Source organism: Stegodyphus dumicola, chromosome 2 (genome assembly GCF_044657685.1).
Source record: "Stegodyphus dumicola isolate Sdum_Otavi_A_Nest chromosome 2, ASM4465768v1".
Taxonomy (NCBI): Eukaryota; Metazoa; Arthropoda; class Arachnida; order Araneae; family Eresidae; genus Stegodyphus; species Stegodyphus dumicola.
Window position 1 is genome coordinate 249,740,736 of NC_140769.1, and position 26,177 is coordinate 249,766,912.

The 26,177-nt window shown below is 30.5% G+C and overlaps 1 protein-coding gene and 1 long non-coding RNA gene across 2 annotated transcripts in view; one reads left to right on the top strand and one right to left on the bottom strand.

Moving 5' to 3' along the window:
- The first annotated feature begins 1,345 nt into the window (after positions 1-1,345).
- LOC118193505 (solute carrier family 35 member B1-like) lies at positions 1,346-25,450 on the top strand. The gene is made up of 8 exons (XM_035364606.2): positions 1,346-1,601; positions 3,168-3,262; positions 8,274-8,404; positions 14,050-14,244; positions 16,122-16,248; positions 18,427-18,533; positions 22,644-22,797; positions 24,931-25,450. Exons 1-8 carry the CDS (start codon positions 1,417-1,419, stop codon positions 24,972-24,974), a joined length of 1,038 nt encoding a protein of 345 aa, XP_035220497.1. The 5' UTR covers positions 1,346-1,416; the 3' UTR covers positions 24,975-25,450.
- Positions 8,659-26,177, bottom strand: part of LOC118193506 (uncharacterized) — a 35,581-nt gene continuing 18,062 nt past the window's right edge. The window contains exon 4 of the long non-coding RNA XR_015039831.1: positions 8,659-11,082. This is a non-coding gene — a long non-coding RNA (uncharacterized LOC118193506). The remainder of the gene's footprint in view (positions 11,083-26,177) is intronic.

Here is a 26,177-nt window from a genome sequence, read left to right on the forward strand (position 1 = left end):
ATAATTAATGTTTTACACGAGGTAAGATTTTTAGCCCAGGTACCCAGGTGTCCAGAAGCACCGTCCCACTATGGAAGCAGGATTAAGCAAAGAAGCCTAATATGATCGCAATGTTTTCTACTGCAAATTTAAATTGTTAGTCTTATCTCTGTTTCCATTTAAGAGCTTTTCATTTTACACTTTATTGTTTGTAATTATGTTGCACAAGTTTATGGAAAAATAATTCTGAGTTATCTGAAATTAAGAAATAAGGTGCAATAACCTAGCATACGTGTATGATTAAAAAAGCCATGCATTATTTAAGTAAGTTAACAATTATTTAGCAGCCAGGATACAAAAGCTTATAGCATTAGAAAAATTAAAATTGATTAACTGTCCAATGGAATAAAAATTTGTTTAAGTTATCAGTTACATACATTATATCAGCGGCAGGTTTTCGAAATGACAGACCCAATTAGCCTAACTTTTCGGCGGTACTCATCTTAAAAGAAGATATTTTTTACCATTGTAAAATAACCTAGTTAACAGTTTCGGGGTCGCTTGGAATGTCAAGCCTCTCGCCATTGCAGTTCCAAGAAAGCAGGGTTAATTATTTCTTAGTTTCCACTTCTTTTAATCCATCAGTTTCCAAATTATAAAATTAAAAGTGTGAACTGATCACAATACATAAATTATTTAAGAAAATAAATAAAATTCTTTGCATTATGAAAACTGGCACGGGCATTTATAAATCTTTATTTGTGTTGTTTATATAAATTTCTCATCACATTTTATACCGTTATCAATTTTAACAGAAGTATGCAATATAGTATTAGAATTTAAAAGGATAAAAAAATAGAGGAAAATATTAAGAAATATTTGTATTTTTAAATTATTGAGTTCCTTGCTTAGTTAAATAAAGTGCTACTTTGGTTTGAAAGACAAGTTAAAGATCAGACAAAAGAGAAACAGTTCTCAGAACTATCTGTCTGAGATAGCGAGTGATTTATATAATTATATAGTTATAATTATATAGTTATAGATAATATGAAGCAGTAGACGTGAAATGTGAAAGATTGGACTATTCATGTTTTTAAGTTAAAACTTAGACTCTATGATTTATAAGAAAAAAAATATTATAATTAGAAGCATAAAATTTTCCTCAATGAAGTCTCGCAAACCGTTTAATATTTCTCATGATCTCTGAAATTATTTATGTTTCAAATCGGTAAGTTATTTTTCAGCAAATATTAACTGCAGCAAGCTGAACAATGTTTTCTTTCCCTTTGCACCTTTACAAACAATCGAATGTATAGACCAAGAGAATGTATTTGCAGCGAAACGTAATCGCTGAGGAAGGTAGAGTGGAAGGAAAGGTTACACCGAAAGTAGATTTTGTCGCTGGTGTTGGCAGCGGAAGAAGCAGCAGACGATATTATGAAAAACGAATGCATCGTCATCGTGCGCGACGACCCCTCGCAAGGGTCGAAATTTGCACCTATTTTAGATAATGGTGAGCACGTTGTAAATGCCGACAGAATGGCATCAAATAGAAAGCTGATCTTCTGCGCTGCTGGAATATTCGTCTGCTACTTCTATTTTGGAATACTGCAAGAAAAAATGTAAGAATTTAATGATTTAAGGTCAACGATCGCTTACAGTGTGGTGTTGTAAAAGTCTGACCAATGAGTGAACGACTTGTGTGACGATATTCGCGCTTAGCTTGGTTTACAAAATGTAGAAGTCCATGCATTTCATTCGAATATTTGGAATATTTTGTTGAAATGCATATGGTTACATAAATTTCTAAAATCAGACCATCATTATTGATTGTTTTTATTTCACAATATGTTACTCTTTGGTTCAAAATGGGCATGAATTAAAATAAAAGATACATATTTCTGAATTTCTCTAAATAATAATATATCATTGGTTATAATTTTCTGTAAATTTTTCTTCCACGTCTACTAAGATAAATATTTAATTGTTATTTTCAGTAGATTTGTATTTATGTCTCTTCATATATCTTAATATTGTAATCTGGTTAAACATAAATTAAAAAACTTGATTTATTTTAATATGCATACTATGTGCTAAAAGCATAATTGTGTTTAAAATACTGTCAGAGCTATTGCAGGTTTTTCACCTTTTGAAAAGTTAAGATTTATGTTATTTGCCTGCTACTCAAGAATAAAAAACTGTCAAATTGGTCATTACAATTGTTAACATTTATATTCCAAGCTGTGTTGTTCTAAAAATTATATCTGCTGCATTGATGATTTCTAAATTAATTAAGTTCAGATATAAAAAATAGTAGGTATTAGTAAATAACTGTTATTTTACATAAAGCTGTTTTTTGAACTTCAGCTGGAAGGTTTGAATGTGCTTTATAATCAAATTAATGTAAAGAATAAGAAAAAAAATTCATTTTCATTATTTTAATGTGTATATATTTAGATTGGAGGAAGTACTGTAATAAAAATAAATGTTAAATGTACAATATGCGAGAAAAAGTAGTTTTGATATATCCTGAATTTTCGATCTGGCCAACTGTGTGTATCGTCCAGACCTAAATAAAATTAGTCTTTAATATGATCCTAAGAACCTTAAGTGTTATTGTTATATAATGTTGATGTTTAGAAATGGATGAATAAATACAATACTGGAGAAAAAGTGCTTTTAATTATCTATGTTCACTTTATATATTTATATCATTATATAAAGAGAAATATGATTTTCCATTTTAGTTATAAAAGAGAGTATATCTGCAGCAAGTGGGGGAGGGGGACGGAATTGTCAAGTAATCTTTTTATCTTTATTGGAATATGTTTCTGAAATATGGGTTTTAATTTTACTTCATAACAGCACATTTTATTTCTTATTATGGTATTTATATGTCTTTGATATTTTTTTCTGAAATTTTATCTACATTTGTATTATTATTCATATAAATTTTGTACTGTCTTTTAAAAATATTACATGTTGAAACAATACTGATAAAACTGTAGCTCAAATATAATCCAAAGTGTATTAACAAATTTTTTAAATGATGTATCACTTATATATGAGTATATTATAAGAATATATATAAATCTGGAAAGAATAATAATGTTAATGACAATATTTCATCTTGTATTTTTCATGGTAGCATTTACATAATAGATGAATTAGAAATTTATTTTTTGTAGAACAAGGAGTACATATGGAGATGGTGACAAGTTTACATTTACTGCTACACTTGTTTTTGTACAGTGTGTTATCAATGCAATTTTTGCAAAAATTAGTAAGTAAAATATTTAATTCAGTTTGTTTTTGTGTTCCTCATTGGTAATAATTTCCATTTCAATAAATATAAAATATTTAAACATAAATTTTACATTTTAGGGAAGTTCTTCCCCTACCCCTGCAGGATTATAATAGTGACTTGCTTACGTTGAGAAGAATCACTTTTACTAAATGAGTTTGAAACATTCATTTAGTGGAAGTGAAATATCTATCTGCATATGACATGTGCTTTATTGATGATGATTTTAATTTCTTTGTATCTTGGGGCAGGGCAATAAAATTCAAAATTAAAACCAAAAAACAATATTCAAGCCCCCTTCTATAGTCCATTGTTATTTTTAGGATCTTTTCTTTAGGTGCATGCTAATGGGATCGAATCATGGATTGTATTAGTTAAGTAGGACAAAACATCTGAGATTTATCTGCCTAAGGGCCTTTATAGAACATTTTCTGGTTAATCTTTGGATTATGGTAACTTTGCGATTTTTGGCGAAAATTTGGCGACCGACCCTGCTATAGCAACCTGCTATTTTGTTTTTGAACGCCATTTTGTTTTTACAAAGAAAAGGCATGTTTTTTTTTTTCATCAACATTATCAACATTTTTTTCCAACAATCTGCTAACCAAATTACTTCTATGCTAGAACTTTTATGGAACAAAAGTGCTTAATTATGACAAAGATTAGGTGCGAAATTGGGAGAAAGTTCAGAATCGCCCATTGCTTGCCGCGTTTTTAAGAATTGCACATACACGGTATTATCCATGTACACGTTGACCTATTTTCACTTTAAAAAAAATCCCAGAATTGCACATAAATGGCATTGCGCACACTCTTGTCTGTATCCATGTACACTGCTAAAGTCCTAGCTAGTAACCTTTATCCCCTTACCAAAATGTCGCCAAACTACCTGTTACTATATTCCAAAGATTAGCCGATTTTCTAGTTAAAAGTAGCTTATACAATGCAAAGTACGAAATCCAAACATCCAATATCAGAATGATCTGATATCTAGACCTCCTAACCACTAGTGACAGTTTTTTTTTTTTAATTACAAAGTTTGGAAATGGTAAAAAAGAAAGTGTGCCATAAAAGCAGTTTTTCTCCTGACTAACTGAGATTCTGTATGTCACCTTCAAATGCCTGATAGCTAAGGAATCACACCATGCCCAAAAGCAATACCTTGATTGAAGTTGTACTGATAGCTTCAACTGCTGTTTTAGCCCTTGAATAGTGTAGCCAGTGGAAACATTTTCTATCTGACCTAAACAATGAGTAAATTCCCGAGCCAAGTTTATTTAGAGTGCATTCTGGCTCGTGCTGGTTTTCTTTTATTGCCACAACAACAGAAGCTTATTATTTTGTTCATCTACTATTAATCTTATTAAAATTACAGTTTTAGTGTATGATAACATCTCATCCTTTGAAACTATACATCAATCAATGAGCCAATTAGAATTTTGCATGCATCAAAATACAAATACAGTCAAAAGTCGTTAATTCGGACACCCATAATCCGGAATGATCTATAATCCGGGCCTCAAAGCTAAAAACGTTCTGCGCATGCGCATGGGCGTTTACGCGTGCACGTAAGACCTCTACGACCGCGCATATGCATGTGCACAAGCGCAGAATACGTTTTCGCGTGCGCGTTTAATGTATAACGGATGGTATAAGCTAAAATTATCTAATTATCTATTTCAGTTAATATTGGTGATTGTGTTGTTCCTTAATCTTCGAATTGGATGCGGCTTATTATTTTTTGCAGATGGTAAGAGCAATTTTATAAAAGTAAACTTGAACTTTTGATTATGTCAAATAGAATTTCCGATGCTGGAGCTCCCAAAGGATCTACAAAACGAAAGTATGTTTCGATGTCCGTCAAACAAAAAGTGGAATTGCTGCAAAAAATGGATAAAGACATGAAGAAGGTGACAGAGAGGTTAGTGAAAACGAAAAAATTTCGATTGACAAGTTAGTCGGTATTCTCGGCACGGCAATTATGGGACTTGAACAGCAGAACTTTGTAACTGAACAAGAAATTATGTCTGTTTATAGAATTAAAGAGAAAGTATTATCACATAAAACAAAGCAACTTAAACAACTTACATCGAAAGAAATGTTTAATAAAGTAAACAAATAAATATTAAGCTTTTTTTTTTGTTTTTTTTTTGTAAATTTTGATACCCTTTATATCATAATTGTTCTTTATTTCATAAATGACGGTTTCATATTTTTAATTTTAGAATTTCTGAATGCCATCTTACAAGATTTAAACTGATGATCTATAATCCAGAAAAATCGATAATTCGGAATTGCCTAAGTCCCTACGAGTCCGGATTAACGACTTTTGACTGTATAAAATAGGTATTTAAAAACTGATGAAGTAAACCCATCCAAGAATTTTAGAAATATTTTAATATAAAAATCTGATATACAGAACATTGCAAGATCATGAGAGAAAGAGTCTGCAGATATTTTTAAAAATGCTTGGTATAATTTAAAACTTGGCAGATTTATAATTATCAGATTTTGTGATGATGATGATGAGAGTTGAAGTTTTCGGATATCCCAAGAAAAAGCAAAATTTTCCAATTAATGGAGTATTGGAAGAAATGCTAAATGAAGATGATATAATGAAGTCTTACATTGTGATGACAATACCTCAATCATCAGTCATTTAGCAGAAAGATGAATATCAGTAGTATGGTTTTAAACATTAATAAAGAATATTTTTGTTATATAATTTCTGCATGTTATCTTACAAGATATAAACTGTTGGATCTAAAATCTGGAATTGTTGAAGTCCCAATAATTTTTTATTTTGAACTTTGTGCTTTATTCACATTGCACATTGTAAAAAACCATAAAAGTACTCAGGTAGATAACCTGTTCATTTGGATTTAAATTACCAGTTCTCAATAGTCTTATCCACTCCATCATTAATGGGCCTTTTAAATATTCTGCAATATTATATTACAAGAGACACAAGTCAGAACTTCATGTTCTAACTGAACATTCTTCTCCATCTTTAGTCTTTTAGCTATTTTAATTTAAGCGAGCTCATATTTGGCTTTTAAAATAATAATGATTGTATAAAATAGTTTTTGTTAATAAAAACAAACATGCAGAGAAAAACCTATGCCTTGTATCACATTAAAACTGTAGTTAACTTTTAAAAACATTAATAAAGGTGAAGATATTTATGTGTTTTTGAAATCCCTAATTTTATTTTGTATTAATAGTAGCTGAAGCTGTGGGTTATAAAAATCTTGGCATAAAGAGTTGAATGAAGATATATTTTATAATTTTTCATCTAAGTCATTTAAATTGTTTACTGGAAGTTTAATTTAACCTTTTGAGGCCTGGGCTTTGGTAGCAGTAAAAGCTACCAAAAGACGGGAAATCTTGAACCGAATGCTTTCCCCTCGTTAAGAAATCACCTCCTATTTGCAACAAAGATTCTTATGTAGTTTAATGGATTCTCAGAGGGGTGCATCTATGTTGCAAAAGGGAGTTCTTTGAAAGAGATAAGTGGTTGAAAACCCAGGGACGTCAAATTTGACATTTCACCCCACTTTTCAGCCTGTAAAATGGGGGAAAAAGACATGGCCAATAAAGTGGACAACCCCGTCCATTCAAAAAGGGAATACAACTGCCAATATATTGGCCATCTGTCTACAAAAGGTTAAACTATATGGATAAAAACTTCGGCTAATCTTTGGAATATGGTAACAGGTAGTTTGGCGACATTTTGGTAAGGCGATAAAGGTTACTAGCTAGGACTTTAGCAGTGTACATGGATAAAGTCAAAGTGTGTGCAATGCCATTTTTGTGCAATTTTGGGATTTTTTTTAAGTGAAAATAGATCGACGTGTACATGGATACCGTGTATGTGCAATTCTTAAAAACGTGGCAAGCAGTGAGCGGTTCTGAACTTTCTCCCAATTTCGCACCTAATCTTTGTCATGATTAAGCACTTTTGTTCCATAAAAGTTCTAGCATAAGTGTAATTTGGCTAGCAGATTGTTTGAAAAAAATTTTGAGTTAAAAAAAAAAAAAAAGGCCTTTACTTCGTGAAAACAAAATGGCGTCCAAACAAAAACTAGCAGGCTGCTGTAGCAGGGTTGGTCGCCAAATTTTCGCCAAAAAATTGCCAAGTTACCATAATCCAAATATTAACCGAAATTTCAATTATTTTCGTATGAATAAAATTTTGAATAAAAAAAATGGGAAGTGCGGATGTAAGAAATGATGGTACTTTCTGATTGTCTGCATCCCTACTAGAAAAAAAATTTTAAATTAATCTGGGACTTTGGAGAGAAAAAGTAATTTATTAAGTCAGGTATCTTTGCATCTATTTTAACAATGCAGACAGTGCTGTGTATTTGTTATCTTCTTTTTCTGTAATTGCCAAAAAGAATATAAAAGGGGGGAAATTACATAAACTTGGAATTGCACACAACTTCGGTATTAAAATGAGATGGAAAACCATAAAAATCTCAATGTGTGCAGAAAGATGCCCAAGGTTCTGCTAAAGATGATGATGAAACCTGTAGCATGTGATCCATTTCTGTGCTAAAATTCTGAAATTCTCATAGAAGGGATAATTTGCAGTGAAGTGGAAGGTCATTTGGGAAGAGATGCTATGTGTATTCCTAGATTGTCTCATAAATATTTTTTGATAACATGGTGAGTTGTCTCATCAGTATATTTTGTGGCTTTTGGGTAGGAGTGTGTGCAGTCCAAAAATATCAGAATGATTCTATAAAATATTTCATAATCTAATCCTAAGAATCGTAGACTTCATTATAATCTAGCTGCTAAATTTCAAGTTATTTAAAACGTATACTATACTTTTAACAAGCATAAATACTTAACCAAGTTTATTCTGTTTAGTTTGAAGCATGATTCAGTGTGTGAAATATCCAATACTTTGAACAATTTGGCTAATATTTTTCTGATCATTTTTTGATCATTTTCTAATATTTTTTGTTGTTAACTTATTTAGTGTTACACACTATCATGAAGCAAGGTGAAGATCCGACAAAACAATTATATTATGCTGTTTGTGGGTTTTCTTATCTTGGTGCTATGGTCTCAAGTAATATGGCCTTACAGCATGTAAATTACCCTACACAGGTAAGACGCAGGAGTTATTCATCTCTTTCTGAAGTGATTATTTATAAAAATTACGTAAGAGGAGCAAAAAATTTAGCAAGAAGTGATTGCAAAGAAGTTGTTATGAATAAGATTTATATTTTTTAATGTAAAAAATGTATTATAAAGCACTTTTTTATTTGTATGCAAGTTTTTATGAATTTTATCATACACAGTCAAATGTCGTTAATTCGGACACCCATAATTCGGAATGATCTATAATCCGGACATCAAAACTAAAAACTTTCTGCGCGTGCGCCGCGTTGACACATGCGCAGAGGCGTTCACGCGTGCGCGTAAGACCTTTTACGACTGCGCATATGAGTGTGCGCAAGTGCAGAATACGTTTTAGCGTGCGCATTTTATGTATAATGGACGTATAATCTAAAATTATCTAATTATCTATTTCAGTTAATGTTGATGATTGCGTTGTTCCTTAATTTTCGAATTGCATCCGGCTTATTATTTTTTGCAGACTGTAAGAGCAATTTTATAAAGGTAAGCTTAAACTTTCGATTATATCAAATAGAATTTCCGATATATATTTGTTAATATGTAAAGGATCTAAAGCGAAAGTATGTTTTGAAATCCGAAATCTGTTTATCAATTTCACGCTGCTCGGCGGCGGGCGCGTAATGAATTGGAAGTTGATTTGTCAGCACTATCCTTATCTTCAGCGCAGATGTTTTTATTTTATTTGGCTTATAATTCCTTACCAAATGTAGTATTTCATCTCGATATGCTCCGTCTTTGATATGATTTAAAACAAGTTCCTCGTCATTATAATTCGCTCCCGATAGCGAAGAAACGTGACAGAGGTTATTGAAAACAAAAAAATTTCGATTGACAAATTAGTCGGTGTTCTTGACACAGCAATCATAGGACTTGAACGGCGGAACTTTGTAACTGAACAAGAAATTATGTCTGTTTAATAGAATTAAAGAGAAAGTATTATCACATGAAACGAAGCAAAACTTAAACAACTTACATTGAAAGAAATGTTTAATAAAGTAAACAAATAAATATTAAGCTTTTTCTTTTTGCAAATTTTGATACCCTTTAGATCATAATTGTTCTTTATTTCATAAATTACGGTTTCATATTTTTAATTTTAGAATTTCTGCATGCCATCTTACGAGATTTAAACTGATGATCTATAATCCGGAAAAATCGATAATCCGGAATTGCCGAAGTCCCGACGAGTCCGGATTAACGACTTTTGACTGTACTGAAATTTTACATTCCTGCATTTTTATGAATAACTAAGCAATGTTGCATAGTTGAATTTAATACTTTAAGAAGAATTTTTGAATTCTTTCGAACATTGCAAGCGCTGTGGGAGCCAAATTTAAATTTTCTAATTGTCGATTTTGTAGCTTTACATTTATGTGCAATGTCCGTTTAGGGTTTTACTAAAATCATTAGGGTTTAAGAAAAAGGAATCAGGAGATGAAATGGGGAAAGATCTTTCATTAGCTGTAGGCACTGTAAATGATTTAGTTTTAGGAGGTGCTTTTAGAGGCTGCTGAGAAGATTTAACATAACGAGTTTTTGGAAAGAGTTCAGAGCCATAAAAGAATGAAATATGATCTTTTTTGCAGCAGGCACAGGTCAGCTTAGCATCTCTTGGGAGTTTGCACATATAAGTCAGGTGGTTTCCAGAACACTTGAGACAGCGCGGGCTGTTGCTACAAAAAATTTAGCAGTGGCCAAAACTCTAGCATCTAAAACATTGTATCAGATTCTTACCAGAACGGTATTTTCTGATTCTCACACTCAAATTTTGCAGAGTCATAACTGTGTAGATTTTTCTCCCTGCACAGAGGCATGAAACACAGGAATCATCTCTCATGATCCTCATTTTTTCTTGTAAAGTGTTTTACTTTCTGCACAGGGAAGCCCATCTGACTGAGTTCAGTCATGATATCATTATAGGAGTCATATCCACAGGAAAGACCACGAGTAGTGACATTGTATCCAGTGGAGTATCAGCTTTAACTCTGAAGGTACTGAATTGTACCTAATGCTTCATAAGAACAGCAAGTGTAGGGTTACATTGGTCGCTGGATTTAAATATGATAGTAGTGCTACATTCAAGTAAGAGAGCTCCAATAAAGTCATTTACTCTGTTCTGAGTAATAATCTTTTCAGTTCATTCCAGGTGACATCCGGAGGGGGGGAGGAAGATGATCGGCGGAAGTTTCTCTTTTTATTGGGTTGAAACATAAGTAATGGCCCCTTTTTTAATTTAAAAATTTTTATTTTAACAAAACAAAAAAAACTATAAATTAGTCAATAATATTCGAGTTTTTGGATTTTCCCCATAGATTCAAGATGTCGAACTATAGTCATTTGGCTATAACCCATTCATTCTGCTCATTCTCGAGTGGTTTGACATGCATCTTAATTTAGAAGTTGATTCAAATGCTCTTCATCAAACTCATTTGGTTGTTCAGAACAAGCAGCGTCTTCGAGGTTGAAATTTTCATTTTTGAATTTGACAAACCAATATCTTGCAGTTCGTTCAGGCATTGCACCTTCTCCATACAATTCACAAATCTTTTGGGCAGCTTCTGCAGCTTTGGCGCTTGATTAAATGCATAAAGAAGAAGGTTTCGAAAATGCGTTTCTTTGTCGACTTGACACTCCATTTTAATGATCTGAAAAATAACAAAAATTAGCTCAGACAAAAGATAAAATATGCCATCTTGTAGAAAGAAAGATTCTCTTTCGAATAACACAATACATTATGCCAATACATTTTATTTTTACCGTGTAATTTTAAACACAACATTAAATGGCCATTACTTATGTTTCAAACCAATAGTAGTCGATGAGAGATTAGAATCGACATCAATCAGTGTTTCCACACAATCAGGAGCATTTGTAGGTACAAGCACAGGGTTTTCCTGAGTTTTTCCAGAGTCTAAATTTATGAAAGGATTCAAAGAAATCAGCACTGGAGCACAAACCTGGGCTGATGGTGGTTTTCTTAGGTGAAGACCACCCTTCATCTTGCGGTATGTTCTTTTGATCAAGGAATCTTAACATCTGTAGGAAAGTTTTTGCTGACAATTCTTTTAATAAAGTTTGTTTCACAGCATTTCAGTTTAGCAGAAACTTTTCACCTCGTGTGCATTGTTTCAGCAATGCCTCCATTGCAAAAACTTCATCAAAAAGTTCATCATTATCCTCATCTTTTAAGATAGTGCTTTGTTTCAGTAATATTGATCAGAAAGTGATCAGTAACATCAGAAAGTGATCAATATGATAAGAAACAAAAGTCTTGAACTATGAACAAGGAAGAACATTAGAATATTACATCTGTTGTACAGCGACGTCAACTTCCTACTGCCCACAAAAAATTAACTATCACAGCATGGTTTTAATCCATGGACCTTTGGGTTATGGGCCCAGCATGCTTCCACTGCACCACTCTGCTACAGTGTTTGGAAAGACAATGCATAGCTGCTTTATATACTTCAACATCAGCTGTGCATATGCAGTGGCTTTGTTCTTGGGCGAGCCCATTGTTATAGATGGAGGATGGTCATATTATAATGGCTAAATTATGACCAATTATTGCAGTGTATACATATATATATATACACACTATATAAACATAAACAGTAGCTCTTAACCAAATTTTTATGTCATAGTTTTTCAAACTTTTTATTTTTTTCAGCTTTAATGCTTCAATTACTAAACTTTTGTAACTAAACACCAGGTTGTCAAGTCCTTAAATGACAATTTAGAATGTCATTTAAAGCATCAAACAACTATGAACAACATCAAAATTATTAGCATTGAATATGTATTGAGGAGTTGGACAATGAAACATTTGATAAATACAGCCTTTCAGATTTCAAACAAATGTTACTCTTCCCATTAGGAAGCCTTAAAATTTGAAATTTTATCAAGAGTTCCAGTGTGAAGTTTGAATTTTCAGTGATAAAAGATTGAAAATTTTAGGAAATAAATGGAGACTGTGAAAGAGTTCAAAAGGGGGTAAATTGTCTGTGCTTGTCTACTTGTTAGAAAGACAGCCTTTTTTTTTTTTTTTTTTTTTTTTTTTTTTATGTGGAAAGCCACAAAATTCAGTCTCGTGACAGTATACCTAGAAAAGCAAAGAACTTCACCTAATGAGGTGAGAAGAAGCATCTGAAATGGATGTTAGAGTGTCAAAAATAATTGTAATAAAAAAACATAATAAAATAACAGTCATTCAAATTATGATAGCACTTGAGATTTTCCTGAACTCTCCCAGTTTTAATGAAACAGTCAAGAAACTAGAAAAAGCCATTTTATTGATTATAGTTACGCTGAATATGCATATGCAATGTGAAATGGAAACAACTGGGTTTTTTTGTCATGCTACTAAACGTGTCCATTTGCAAACATTAAGACCATTAATAAAAATATTTTAATCATTTTCTTTGTGATGAATTTGTCTATGATAATATAACCAAGAAATATTTTCAGAGATATGACATCATTATTTTAGATAGCTTTCATCAGAATATTTTAAATTATTGTAATTTATATGAATGTCTCTTTTTATTTATTTATTTTATATTAATTTTATCTGTTCTACACTTCTACATTTGCTTTTAATAATTTTATCCTTCTTTGGTGTAATTTTTAATGTATAAAATCTACACAAAATATTTTCGTACATTTCATCGCTTTATATTATTTATAATTTTGTATAAAAATATCTTAGAAGAGTTGAACTAGAGATATATCTGATTTCTAGCAGACATTTAGAAGTTATTTATACACAAAATCTGAAAAATTGAAAGGCATGCACTAATGAAATTAAACTAAGTCAGATCTCAAACATTTGAAAATAAATCAAAAGTAATTTTTTCAGTGCAATATTTAAAATATAATTGACCTCAGAACAGTATGTTGAGCAATGTAATTTACTTAATCGTAAATTACATTGTTCAAAATACTAGTAATTTAAATAATAATAATAAAATGAATGGAAAAATGAGAATTTAAAATAATATGCAATATGTAATATAAAAACTACTAGATTAAATGTAAATGTTATAAATGCTTTTAAGGTGATTCTACAGTAGTGTTTGTATGTAGAAGATAAAATTATTTTCTCTTTTAATTAAATTTAAAGAATTTTTCTTATGTAACTATTATGGTCATTATTCATTATTAACTATTATGGTCATATCTTATGTAACATTATATAACTATTATGATCATATGGAGTATCATGTAGAGGAAGCAAAGCTGTTAATATTTCACTTTTTACTTAATTATCATTTTTCACTTTTATAGACAATACAGATAAATAATTGTAAATTTGTTTATGTAAATTTTGTGTATTAAAATGAATGTCTTAATATATGTGTAGGGAATATAATTCATTCTGCATTTTAAATTTGAAAGTTTGATATCTTTAAAAATGTATATTGTAATTCCTTCATTGTCAGATTGTAATAATCATTTTCTAAAATTCACATAGTTATATGTCTGTATGCACATGTCTTGAATGCAAACGAAAATTTCAATAACATATAATGAAAGATTTTATTAAATATTAATAAAATATGTGTTTAGTATTATGCACATTTTTATGAACCAAATTTTATTTTATTTCATAGGTTGTAGGAAAATCATGCAAGCCTATTCCTGTAATGATTTTAGGTGTTCTTATTGGAAAAAAACAATATCCTCTTGCTAAATATGTGTATGTCTTCATGATTGTAGTGGGTGTCTGCCTTTTCATGTACAAAGATAAACCAGCTACAGTTGATACTGAAGATGGCCCACTTTTGGGAATGGGTGAAATTTTATTGGTAAATGTCCTTTCCTCTACTATTCATAATATGTGAATAGGCTTCAAAGAATTTCTTGTGACATGTTATATCTTGACCATTTGTTCAAAATCTGTAATTTCATAATTGAAGAAGAACATGCGAATATATATGAATATTTAAATCCATTATGTATGCATTGTATTAAAAGTGTTTTTTTTTTCCTCCTGCCATATAACATAGGTATACACATAAGTAAGGAAGATAATATTTTGGCCAAGAAATTTAGTAGTGAATTTTCAATGAATAAGCATGAATTAGGTTCCCCCACAAGAGGTTTTTATAATGATGTGCATGTATGTGTATGATGTTTTTTTTTTTTTTTTTTTTCATATGCAATAAGGCTTATATCAAACTTCCAAAAATTTCTCTTTTTTGTATTTAAACTTTCTGCAATCATAGAGTTGATTAAGTTTTTGGTAAAATTAGGCAATTAAACTTTGTACTTTACTGGAAGCCCATAACAGTTTTCAATAGAAAACTATATTAAAATATAATCCAAAACTTTTTAATTTTATTATTTAAGGTTTTTATATTGAAAGGAACACATTAGATTTTGGATAAAATTGATAAACCAGAAGTGATACTTACTTGAAACTCTGAATATACATAAAAAAAAATTTTTAAAAAAAGGAAAAGATAAAAAGAAAAAAAAAAAATATTATGAGATAATCCAAAACTTCTCAGATTTGGTTTTTAAAATAGGTGTATCATTGCAAACAACATATTACATTTATTTGCATTAAGTGTATTTGCTTTAAGTATTACTTTGTATTATTTTTAAGGAAATAATATAGCAGGTATAAAAACAAATGCCGAGAATTCTAAGATACAGTACAAAGTCCGTAATCCAGACTCGTCGGGATTTTGGCGATTCCGGATTAGGGGTTTTTCTGGATTATAGATCATTAGTTAAAATCTGGTGAGGTGGCATGCAGAAATTATACAATTAAAAATATGAAACCGTAATTTATGAAATAAAGAGCAATTATCATCTAAAGAGTATCAACATTTACAAAAAAAAAAAAAAAAAAAAAAAAAAAAAAAGCTTAATATTTATTTGCTTACTTTATTAAACATTTCTTTTAATGTAAGTTGTTTAAGTTGCTTCGTTTTTTGTGCTAATACTTTCTCTTTAATTCTATAAACAGACATAATTTCTTGTTCAGTCACAAAGTTTCACTGTTCAAGTCTTGTAATTGCTGTATCGAGAATACCGACTAACTTGTCAATCGAAATTTTTTCATTTTCAATAACCTCTCTGTCACTTTTTTCACTATCGGAAGCATGCATGCATATCGGAAGTGCGCATTAAACGCGCATGCATAAAGCATACAAAAAAAGTTTGTAGCTTTGAGGTCCGGATTATAGATCTTTCCGGATAATGGACGTTCAGATTACGGATTTTGTACTGTATACTGCTTTTAAATATTTTGTGATTGTTAAGTCATTGATTTGAGAATCCGAAATACTATATGTTCAGAGAATACGCTACGGTCGATGCGATGTAAGATCAAAGCAGGAGAATTGGTGTGTATGTGAGCATATGACTCACTGTCTATTGTATGAGAGAATAGAATAATAAACATTGAGCCATCAAGTGCAAAACAAATTAAAAACATTGAGCCATCAAGTGCAAAAACAAATTAAATTTATAGTGATAGTTTACTTAAAAGTGATAGTTTGAGGGAAATTTTAGTTTACTGAAAAGCTCATTGCTATTCCGCCAATTCCATATCTTAACGTGGAATTTGCTGGGAGGTCATGTGCTGGATGCATGAGATTTTTTTTTAAACATGTGTATATGGAAGTATGCAAGGAAACTGTGAATGCCATGATTAATTTTTCTTTCTTTCTAGTTAATTTCTCTGTCTTTGGATGGTTTTACTGGAGCCATACAAGACCGAATGAGGGCTGAATACCAATCAAAATCCTGTCATATGATGTATAGTATTAACCTGTGGTCTACTCTTATATTAGGTCTTGGTAAGCTCTTTATTCCTCTTAACTTTCAATTATGTGTTGGGCGTTTTCTTGGTTTTCCCTATGTGTAACATGTATATGAGCCAGTTTCCTTTAGAAAGTTCTCCACGAAGGCATCTCTTCCCTTAGGCATATAGACCTTGAGGCTTTGAATTTATATGTATTATTCTTATTTATAATTCTCTTAATATATAAAAAAATTAGAATTCATATTACATTATTTTTCTGAGTGTAGCATTACAGAATTAACATCACTGCATGTGCTCTATATTCATTATCTCTGAGCACAATTTTAGATTCCATTATATGTTTTAAAAATGACAGAAATCAGTTTACATTCATGACAACTTTTGAATCTGCCCTGTTCTTTGCTTAAAGGTTATTGACAGATTTTTTTTTTTTTTTTTTTTTGTTGGTCTGAAAAATTGAATTCTAGTCCTTTGTTAACTGGATCATGTGGTTTGTCATACTGTTTTTCATTACATAGAAGATATAAACACTATATTTTTTCTTATTGAAACATCCAATATATTATTCCAAAGTACATTTCATTTTACCAAGAAGTGGTAAAAAGAAGTACCAGACTGGCTATTTTTAAAGCCACAAGAAGTTTTAAATTTTCTGATTTTGGAGTCAAAAGCCAAAATTTACTGAATTCCCCTTACTACTGTCATGTTGTGTACTGTAATTAAGTAGATAATCCTGAATTTTCATTAAGCAGGTTACCAAGAACAGTTTTTATGCTGAACTTCTTTTATTACCAAGAACTACCACAGATCTTGATATTTACATCAGGTTTTCTAGTAAATAATATAGAATTTATTCTTTTTAAAGAATATTAGTTAGCATTTACCTACAATATATTTGTATACTGAAAGCTTAGAACCAGAGTTTATTGCAGGTTGATTGTTCTGTTCTATATTATCCTGCTGAGGTTTAAAAGTCATGCTTTTGCTTTGATGTTCCTTTGAAAGTCGACATTTGGGAAACAAAATAGTATGAAGGATACCTATTTCTAAAGTATTATTCTTAATTGCATATGTTTTTCATCTTTCCAGAAAATATGTACAGTACAAAGTCTGTAATCCAAACGTCCATTATCTGGAATGATTTATAATCCAGACCTCAAAGCCACAAACTTTTTTTTTTTTGTATGCTTTACGCATGCACGTTGGGAGGATGTGTCTCCAGATATGTTAAAAAATGCTTGGCATATTTTATGGCCAGCTACCATATTTCATGGTGAGGACGATGAAGATGGTAGCCGCGAATTTGAAGGTTTTCGGATATAGCAAACTAAAGGTGAAATTTTCCAGTTATTGGATTTTTTTAAGAAATGTGAAGAAGCGGTAATAAATGAAGATGATAAAACAGAAGTTTTTCATTACGATGACAATGCCTCAATCATCAATCAATTAATGGACGGCGAAATCTGTAGTATGGTTCTAGATCCACAAAATACCGCTTCCGATAGTGAAGAAAGTGACAGAGAGGTTATTGAAAACGAAAACATTTCCATTGACAAATCAGTCGGTATTCTTGACTCATCAATTATGGGACTTGAACAGTGGAACTTTGTAACTGAACAAGAAATTATGTATGTTTATAGAATTAAAGAGAAAGTATTAGCAGAAATAATGAAGCAACTTAAACAACTTACATTGAAAGAAATGTTTAGTAAAGTAAACAAATAAATATTAACCTTTTTTTTTGTAAATTTTGATACACCTTTCGACCATAATTGCTCTTTATTTCATAAATTACGGTTTCATATTTTTAATTGTATAATTTCTGCATGCCATCTTACCAGATTTAAATTGATGATCTATATTCTGGAAAAACCCCTAATCCAGAATCACCGAAGTCCTGACGAGTCCGGATTATGGACTTTGTACTGTATAAAAATAAAATTTTCTGTTGGAAAAATAGCAAATACTATTTTAAAAATAATTAATTTTATTATTTGAATTATATATGTATATATATATATAAATTCAAGTCCCCTTAAAAAGTTTTTTCATGATTTACATTTAAGTTCTTTTTAAAAAACAATTTTCAGAATTAAACTTCCTACTTCTGGGTTCCCTCATTTTGATACATTTTACTAAATTCTATTAAATTTATATTAGGAGCTTAGTTTGTTACAATGTATAATATATATGTTTTTACATTCTTTTCTAGCAATTTTACTTACTGGTGAAATATGGGGCTTCTTGCAGTTTGTAGAAAAATATCCCTATATTATTTATAATATGTTAGGATTTTCTGTGATGAGTGCACTAGGTCAGGTAAGTGATTTCAGAATATAAAATGCATTTTAATATCATTTTTTGGAAAATTAACGACTGTATTTCATAATATTGTCAAGTTTGTTCCAAAAATTTAATTGCAGAACCCTTTACATATTTTTGTGTTGCACTTGGAAAAAAAAAGGGTATAAGCAAAAAATACAGGATGGTTACAAAATAGCATGAGGTATGCAGAATCCTCTTATGCTCAAAGTATTGAACAAAACAGAATTAAACTTAGATAGATAAATTAGATGAACCTAACATATGAAACAGGATTCAACGATTTGAAACTACAGGAACTCTAAGCACAGCAACCAGGCCAGAAATGCAAAGGAACAAGAAGTTGAAGAATTTGCAACTGCTATTGTTGAAGACGACAAATGTGCAGAATACCAGTAATTGCTTGGGCAGTATCCTGGCACACGCTGATCCCATACTCAAAGGTGCAAAAAATCCTGCATCAGATGTTGAAATTTTACTTGTATAAAATCTCTTCTGTTCAAGAATTGTACACTGGTGATGCAGCCACCTGATCTAATTTTTGTATGAAATTCTTAGCACACATGGAAGTTGACATTAGCACACATGGCCGGGGCAGATTTTATGGAGTGCCGAAGACACTTTCATTTGAATGCTGGTATTAACATGCAACTGTCGCATTTGGGCTTCATATATAATCCACAAGCTTGTGTGCTGGAGCCTCTACATTTGCCAAAAGTCTTAGCATGATGTAGCATTATAGCATTTTTTATCATTGGTCCTTACTTTTAAGAGGAAAATCATGAAAGTGGACCAGTGACATGTACTGTTACCGCTGATTAGTAGGCCAATATGGTATAGAACTTCACAATTCCATAACTGCAACAGCGAGGATGTCTCGATTTGACATGCAGGATGGTGCACCACTCCACATTCGACCTAAGGTACCGCATGTGTTGCAGCAACATTTCTATGACAGGCAATAACAGAAGAATCATTAGTCATGAATTTCCTATGGTATGGTTACCATGGTCACCCATTCTCAAGCTTTTTCACTTTTGATTGTGGTGATTTCTCAAAGGTGTTGTGTATCAAAGGAATGTCCACAATATCACAACTTTGAAAGGTCGAATAGTGTTACAGGTGAATGATACATTGTGAGCCACCATGGGAAATGTCGTGCAGCATATTCAGCTCTTGAGACTTCACAATAGTGGGAATATTGAACCTGATTTGTAATCATTTGTTGTTGATAAAGTTGATGTGTGCTGTGTCATTTGGCATTCAAGCATTTATTATTCACAGAAATATATTTTTATAGCACCAACATTTATCCTGGTGACAGCTTTTAGTACTTATTTTTTTATTAGTCCAAAGGGATTTGAATCCTGAAGGACTATTAGTTTCGTTTTGGCATTTTGCGTCGGACGGATAAATGTCGGTTCACTTTTCAAACTGTTGCCATAAAATGTTAGAGTCCTGCATTATATTTGAATAAATTAAATAACGAAAATCTGCGTAAATGTATGTATATTTCTCACATTGTCATAACAATGTGACATTGTCATGTCATTGGTACATAGAGTCATCGAATTTTGAATAACGTAATCCTCCAACGAATATGAGCACGTGGAAGACCAAATTTGAAATTTGAAATTTGTTTTATGATCGATTTCCTATTTTTTAAAACTTTGACGAATTTTTGATTAACAAACTCAAGGATTTCAAAGCGAGCAATGGCAACGTTGTGCAGAAAAAACATTTTTATCTCCAGCGCGTGAGTCTCTGTATCGGAAATTCTAAAGATATGCTCATTTTAAAACTATTTTGCGATATTGCTGTTGCACTGGATCTTATGGTTTAAGTGCGAGGAACATGATATTTAATAAAGAAAGGTAACACACAAAATGTTAAAAAACGCCCCTTTGGACGTAATTTAAAATCTGAAACATTTCAGATTTTTATTTTTTATTTTTTATTTTTTTTTATTTTGTTTTTTTATTTATTTATATTTTTTTAAGAAATAAAATTTCTGTGGTCTACATTCTATGCTCATCTGATTTGGTTATGTTTCGTGCAATACTTTACTTGCTAGAGGGCTCTGAATACCTCGCATTATTTTTTAACCGTCATGTATATGGAATAAGACAACCCCCTTTTTTTTTTTCATTCAAGTTTGCACATTTGTTGTTCTTTTTCAGGTCAGTGTGTTCAGATGAAACTGTTTTATATTTTTGTCTGTTTGAAGTGAAAATAAGCATTTGCTATTAAGTAAATGACTATTATGATATCAGATTTTAAAAACAAATGTTTATAATTTAGAATTCAGGATGAGGCTATACTGTTGTTGTTGCTCAGTAAAGTAATTTAGATATCAAATAGCCATCTATTAGTCTTTGTTCCTCAGGAGTGTAATTTAATACTCTGTTAATTCTGTACCCGTGGGCCCACCAGCGGCCGAGCGGTAAAGTCGCTGAACACTGGTAGTTCGGTCCGAGGTTTGAATCCCGCGAACGGGCTGGCTGCATGGGGTTTTCGTGGTTTGCCCCATGTGTAACGTGTATACGAGCCAGTTGCCCTTAGAAAGTCCTCCACGAAGGCATCCCTTCCCTTAGGCAGATAGCCCTCGAGGCTTTGCCGCAATTAAATAACCTAACCTAACTTAATTCTGTATCCACTTGTTATTGAACAGAAAGGATCCACCAATGACTAATTGATTAAAATCACTAAGCAGTGGTAGTTCTGCCTGATTTTAATATTGGCAAATAGGCTAGCTGCATGAAAGTTTTCTAGTTTTCATTATATATAATAATAAATTTCCTTTAAAAATCCTCCATGAGGGCAACCCTCTGGTAGGTAACTCTTGAATGCTTTTTTATAATTATCAAAGCAAAAAAAAAAAAAAAAAAAAAAAAAAAAAATTAAATAAATAAAAAAAAAAAATAAATAAAAGTAGATGTGGTATGTTAAGTTATTAAGTAAAATGCTTTCCTTGGGCATTAATTCTTCAAACTGGATTCATAATAAAAAATTTTAAATTGGCTATAATATAATGTTGTCTAATCTAATAAGATTTAACTAATATCTTAAAATGTCTTCAGCCATTTGAATCATATCTTAGTAGGTGTAGTAGTATGCATTCAGTGAAGTGTGCAAGATCTGAATAATAATTATGAAAAGCAGTTTAGTATACATACTATGCATCAAAACCCAAATTTTGTTATATATACCTGCATCTTTTGCTCATTAATACATATATCTATATATGACTTTTCCTTTCTTTTAATAATTATATGTATTGATATAAATGTGTGTGTTAATCTTCAAATGGTATTCATGGGATAGGAGATAGAATGAATAGATAATACATATTTAATAAAATATATTATAAATAATAATGTGCTTTACTATACAGTAAGTTCCTTGGTTTGTCAGCTTTGAGGAATTTGTTGTTGGAGTGAGGCTATTAGATCTTTATATGAGTAGGCATGAATCAATGTCTGACTCACCATCTGAAGACTCATTGGCTAGTAAAGGGGGCCTTTTCTAATGAGAGGTGTAAGTATTTGCATGGTAGATGGGCCAACAGCCCTAATTTAGAAAAGATCTTAAGAAAATAAGTGTCTGAACAGGTTTGTACTTTCTTTCCTTAGAAATAAGATAAATTTTTTTAAGCAATGCTAAAGTTATACGCTATTTGGAAATGTTTTCTTGTTGTAAATAGGAGGAGAATGCAACCATGCAGTTAGAGTTAAATTATGTTATTATTAATACTAAATTTCTTCATTCATATAGAATCTGAACAAATTCTAAATGAATTTTTGTTTAAATATCGGTTTATGCTTAAGTAATTAGTAAAGATGCTTCTTTTGCTTAAAAAGTTATGAAATTTTTTCATTTAAAAGAAGCATTTTAATGAGTTGCTCATTTATTTTTGTTTAAAATTTCCATTTAAATGTGGGATTCTTTTAAAATTTGTGGTTCCATTGTGTTTCCACTTAAATTTTCAATATAAAATACATAATTACAAAAAATGAATTATGTTAGAATTTTTCATTTTATTATGTATTCTACAATACTGTTCCTCATAACAGAATTTCTTTCTAATTAATTATTTTTCTTTTTTAGGTTTTCATATACTTAGTTGTAAGTGACTTTGGACCCCTTCTTTGTTCCATAATAACTACTACAAGAAAGTTTTTTACAGTCTTAGGATCAGTATTTATATTTGGAAATTCATTAGCTCCAAGGCAGTGGATGGGTACTGCCCTCGTATTTACTGGTAAGATGAATTCAGTATTTTGAAATTTGTTTAACCATTTAATGTTGAAATGTAACATACTTAATAATGAATTAATATTAAATTGCAATAAATATCTGATAAATAATTATAATGATACTCTTAATTAGCCTGATGTGAATGATTTATGCTGTCTGATATCATTAAAAGATGAAAAGCTGGCAACTTTGTAAACCCTATGAAAGCATAGAGAATGTGAAAAATAGCTTGATATGTTAGAAAATCCAAATAATTATATGCTTGAAGTCTCTTTTGCTTTGTTAGAGAAATTTCTCAAAATAATGATTCATGTTGATCTGCAAAGTAGATGAAAGCTTAGAGATTAATTGTTATACATAGTTTAAACAAAAATCTGATGTGTACACCACATAACTTGTATGGTCTATTAAACTGTACATATTTTTGCTGCACTTCATTTAAACTTATTTCCTTAAATTATTCTAACTTAATTAATGGATTCTTCAAGGCAAGTTGAAAATGACATCAAAAATTGCAAATTTTGAAATTAAAGATCCTAGTCAATTTTTCTCACATGAGAGTCAAACTTTGTACAATTTTATTTTTTCATAATAATTTGTAACTATAAACTTTCTGAAATGTAAAAACTAGAAGACCGCATCAAAAATTAGGTTTTATTATTTGTCCAATTTTTTTTTATTTTTAAATTTGGCATTGTGCCAACACATGAATATTTTCATAATTATATATATATATATTATAATATTTTCATAATTTTATATATATATATTATAGTATATTCATAATTCCAATTCAGAAGAACATTTTGGGACTGATTGCAATAAAATAGGGAGGTGCACAATTAGATGTTACATCCAGTCCCATACACAAAATTTCAATGTTGTACAACTAATCGTTTTGAAGTTATATGACATCATATGAACGTATGTACAGAAATCACAGAAAAATCCGTTTTGAAAAAAAGTCCTTTATATTATCCATACATGCAGGCATTAAAAAAAAAATCACCAAAATGGATATTTCTGCTGAAATCTGATAACCAAAAAGTTTTGAGATTACTTTCTTTACTTTGTAAACAATCTGAATAATAAACTGTTGAAGTAAATAAATAAATTGATTTATATACTTAAGTTTGGTAAAATTGGAGCTGTTGTGAGGGACCTATCTTTACTTTGTCAGCCAGAATCCAAATAGTGGTCTTACCTTTTTATGGTTCTCAATAGTGGTCGTTTTTCATAATTTCGAGAATAGTGGTTCTCAATAGTGGTTGTGTTTTTCTGAGTTTGGGATCCCCAAAATAACCAGTTAAATCCAATATACTAACATACCTTAGGGGAAAAAATTATTTATATTATTTGTCATTGTTTTGAAACAAATATCAGATAATTTAATATGCCATCATTTCAAGGTCCAAGAAATAGTTTAAAAATAATTTTTTGTATTTTTATAACTTTGCTGATTTAATATGATGGTCTAAAGAATTTGTAAATAAAAAGAATGAAAAAAAATTATGTGCAAATGTTCTGTGTGTGTGCCAATGCTCTTCTGATCAAAACTTTTGCATGACATGTTGCTGGATATTGTCATTTGACTTTTGAGTCAAATATAATTTGAACAAAGTCATCAGTTTGATCATTCATTTTTCCTCAACATTTTTGCCATGAACGTCTGTTCACTTTTTTGAAATATCTTACCACATTTATGCGAACTGTCACTTGTGCAGTTTTTTACACATTCTGCAATGAACTTCAGCTGCATTTTGGCCTTCTCTTTTAAGAAAAGTCTCATAACTGAACAAATCTTATATTCAAGGGGGAAGGGCACTGATTTTGTTAGACTTCTCTACACACTATACGAAGAAAAGTGATGGGACGAAAAGCTGCAAGAATGTCTAATGTAACATAGTGTGTATGTAACTTTTGTAAACATTAAATGTTTTTCTTCATATGCATTTTCATTTGTACCTTCTTCAAAATTTACTGAATATTATACATGTATTAATAATAATTAGTCAATAAAAATTTTGGTATTTTATAGCCTTCAAACATTGTAATATTCGTAAAAATACTGCTTTTAAAAAGAAATATATTTTTGTCATACAGTGAAATATTATATATACTTTTTTTATACTTCTAGGATTAACACTTGATGGTGTATATGGAAAACAGAAGAAGAAATGATCAAAAAATTTTTAGGTGTTAATTCTTCAAAGGAATGTTTTTAATTGGTTAACCTGCACGCACATGTTTCCAAAAGAAGATTACAAATCACTCTTCATTTGAATGTCAGGATTAAATGCAGCAGTTATTAAACTATGTTTTATCCCAAAATATTATATGGAAATATATTTATACCAATTACAATATAGAAGATTGTGTTACACTTGCCAAACTATGTGATCCTGGTATGTAATACCATTCTGAATGTTGTTTGTTTCATATTTAAAAAGAAGATGGGAAAAACTATTTATTTATATAGTCAGAACACAGAAATTTCTGTGTATATTTGAATACACATGGCTGTCCAATAGTGTATTTAATTTATTTACTAATAATAGATGCATTTAGCTGGATCTGTATTTTTCATTCTAATCAGTCGATTAATTTATTTTAAATGTGACTTGTAAATATTACTTTATTAAAAAACTTAAATCATTTGGTATTTTCTTATTTGAACACTCAAATGTCCCTAGTAGTTTATAAGCCCCAAAAAGTGAATTAATTAAAAAAGTGAGAAGTAGAAGGCAAAACTTAATAATCACTGGTTAAAAGTCATCAGATAAGATAATGAAGTATTATAAAACTGCATAACATTTGTTGCCAGTATTTAACAAGCTCAATATCAAACAGCAGTGTACACAATATGTAGAGTCCTTAGCTTATTTAAAGAAGCATTATCAAGTTTTAAAAGACATAACTTTTTAATTGTATTATTTTTTATGGGATTTTTATTGTTCTTAAAAGTATTTTTAAAAAGGTTTGTGGTTTTTAATAAGCACTTTTAAAAATAAATCAGGCAGAGAAAGAAATATTTTTTAAGTTATTAAATGACTTTGAAGCATCTTACAGTGTACCTGTGCAAGAAACAATGCAAGATATTATTTGTATAAATAAAAAGGTTATCTGTCTGCAACAAATTCCCAAAATGTCTTTTGTATTTTAAAAAATTGAACTCTTCAAAGATTCCAAAAGAAATAGATGAAAGGTATTATTTAAAATACAGAGAAAAATTACATAGAATCTTACTTTGATTTCTGAGGGAAAGGTATTGTATAAACTTCCTATCTCCTTGTCTTCATATTTTTTTTTAATCTTTATTTTCACTTGAGTTTCCCTCTTCTTTCCAACCACCCCTTTTTAAGTTACTGCAGCCAGAATATGTAG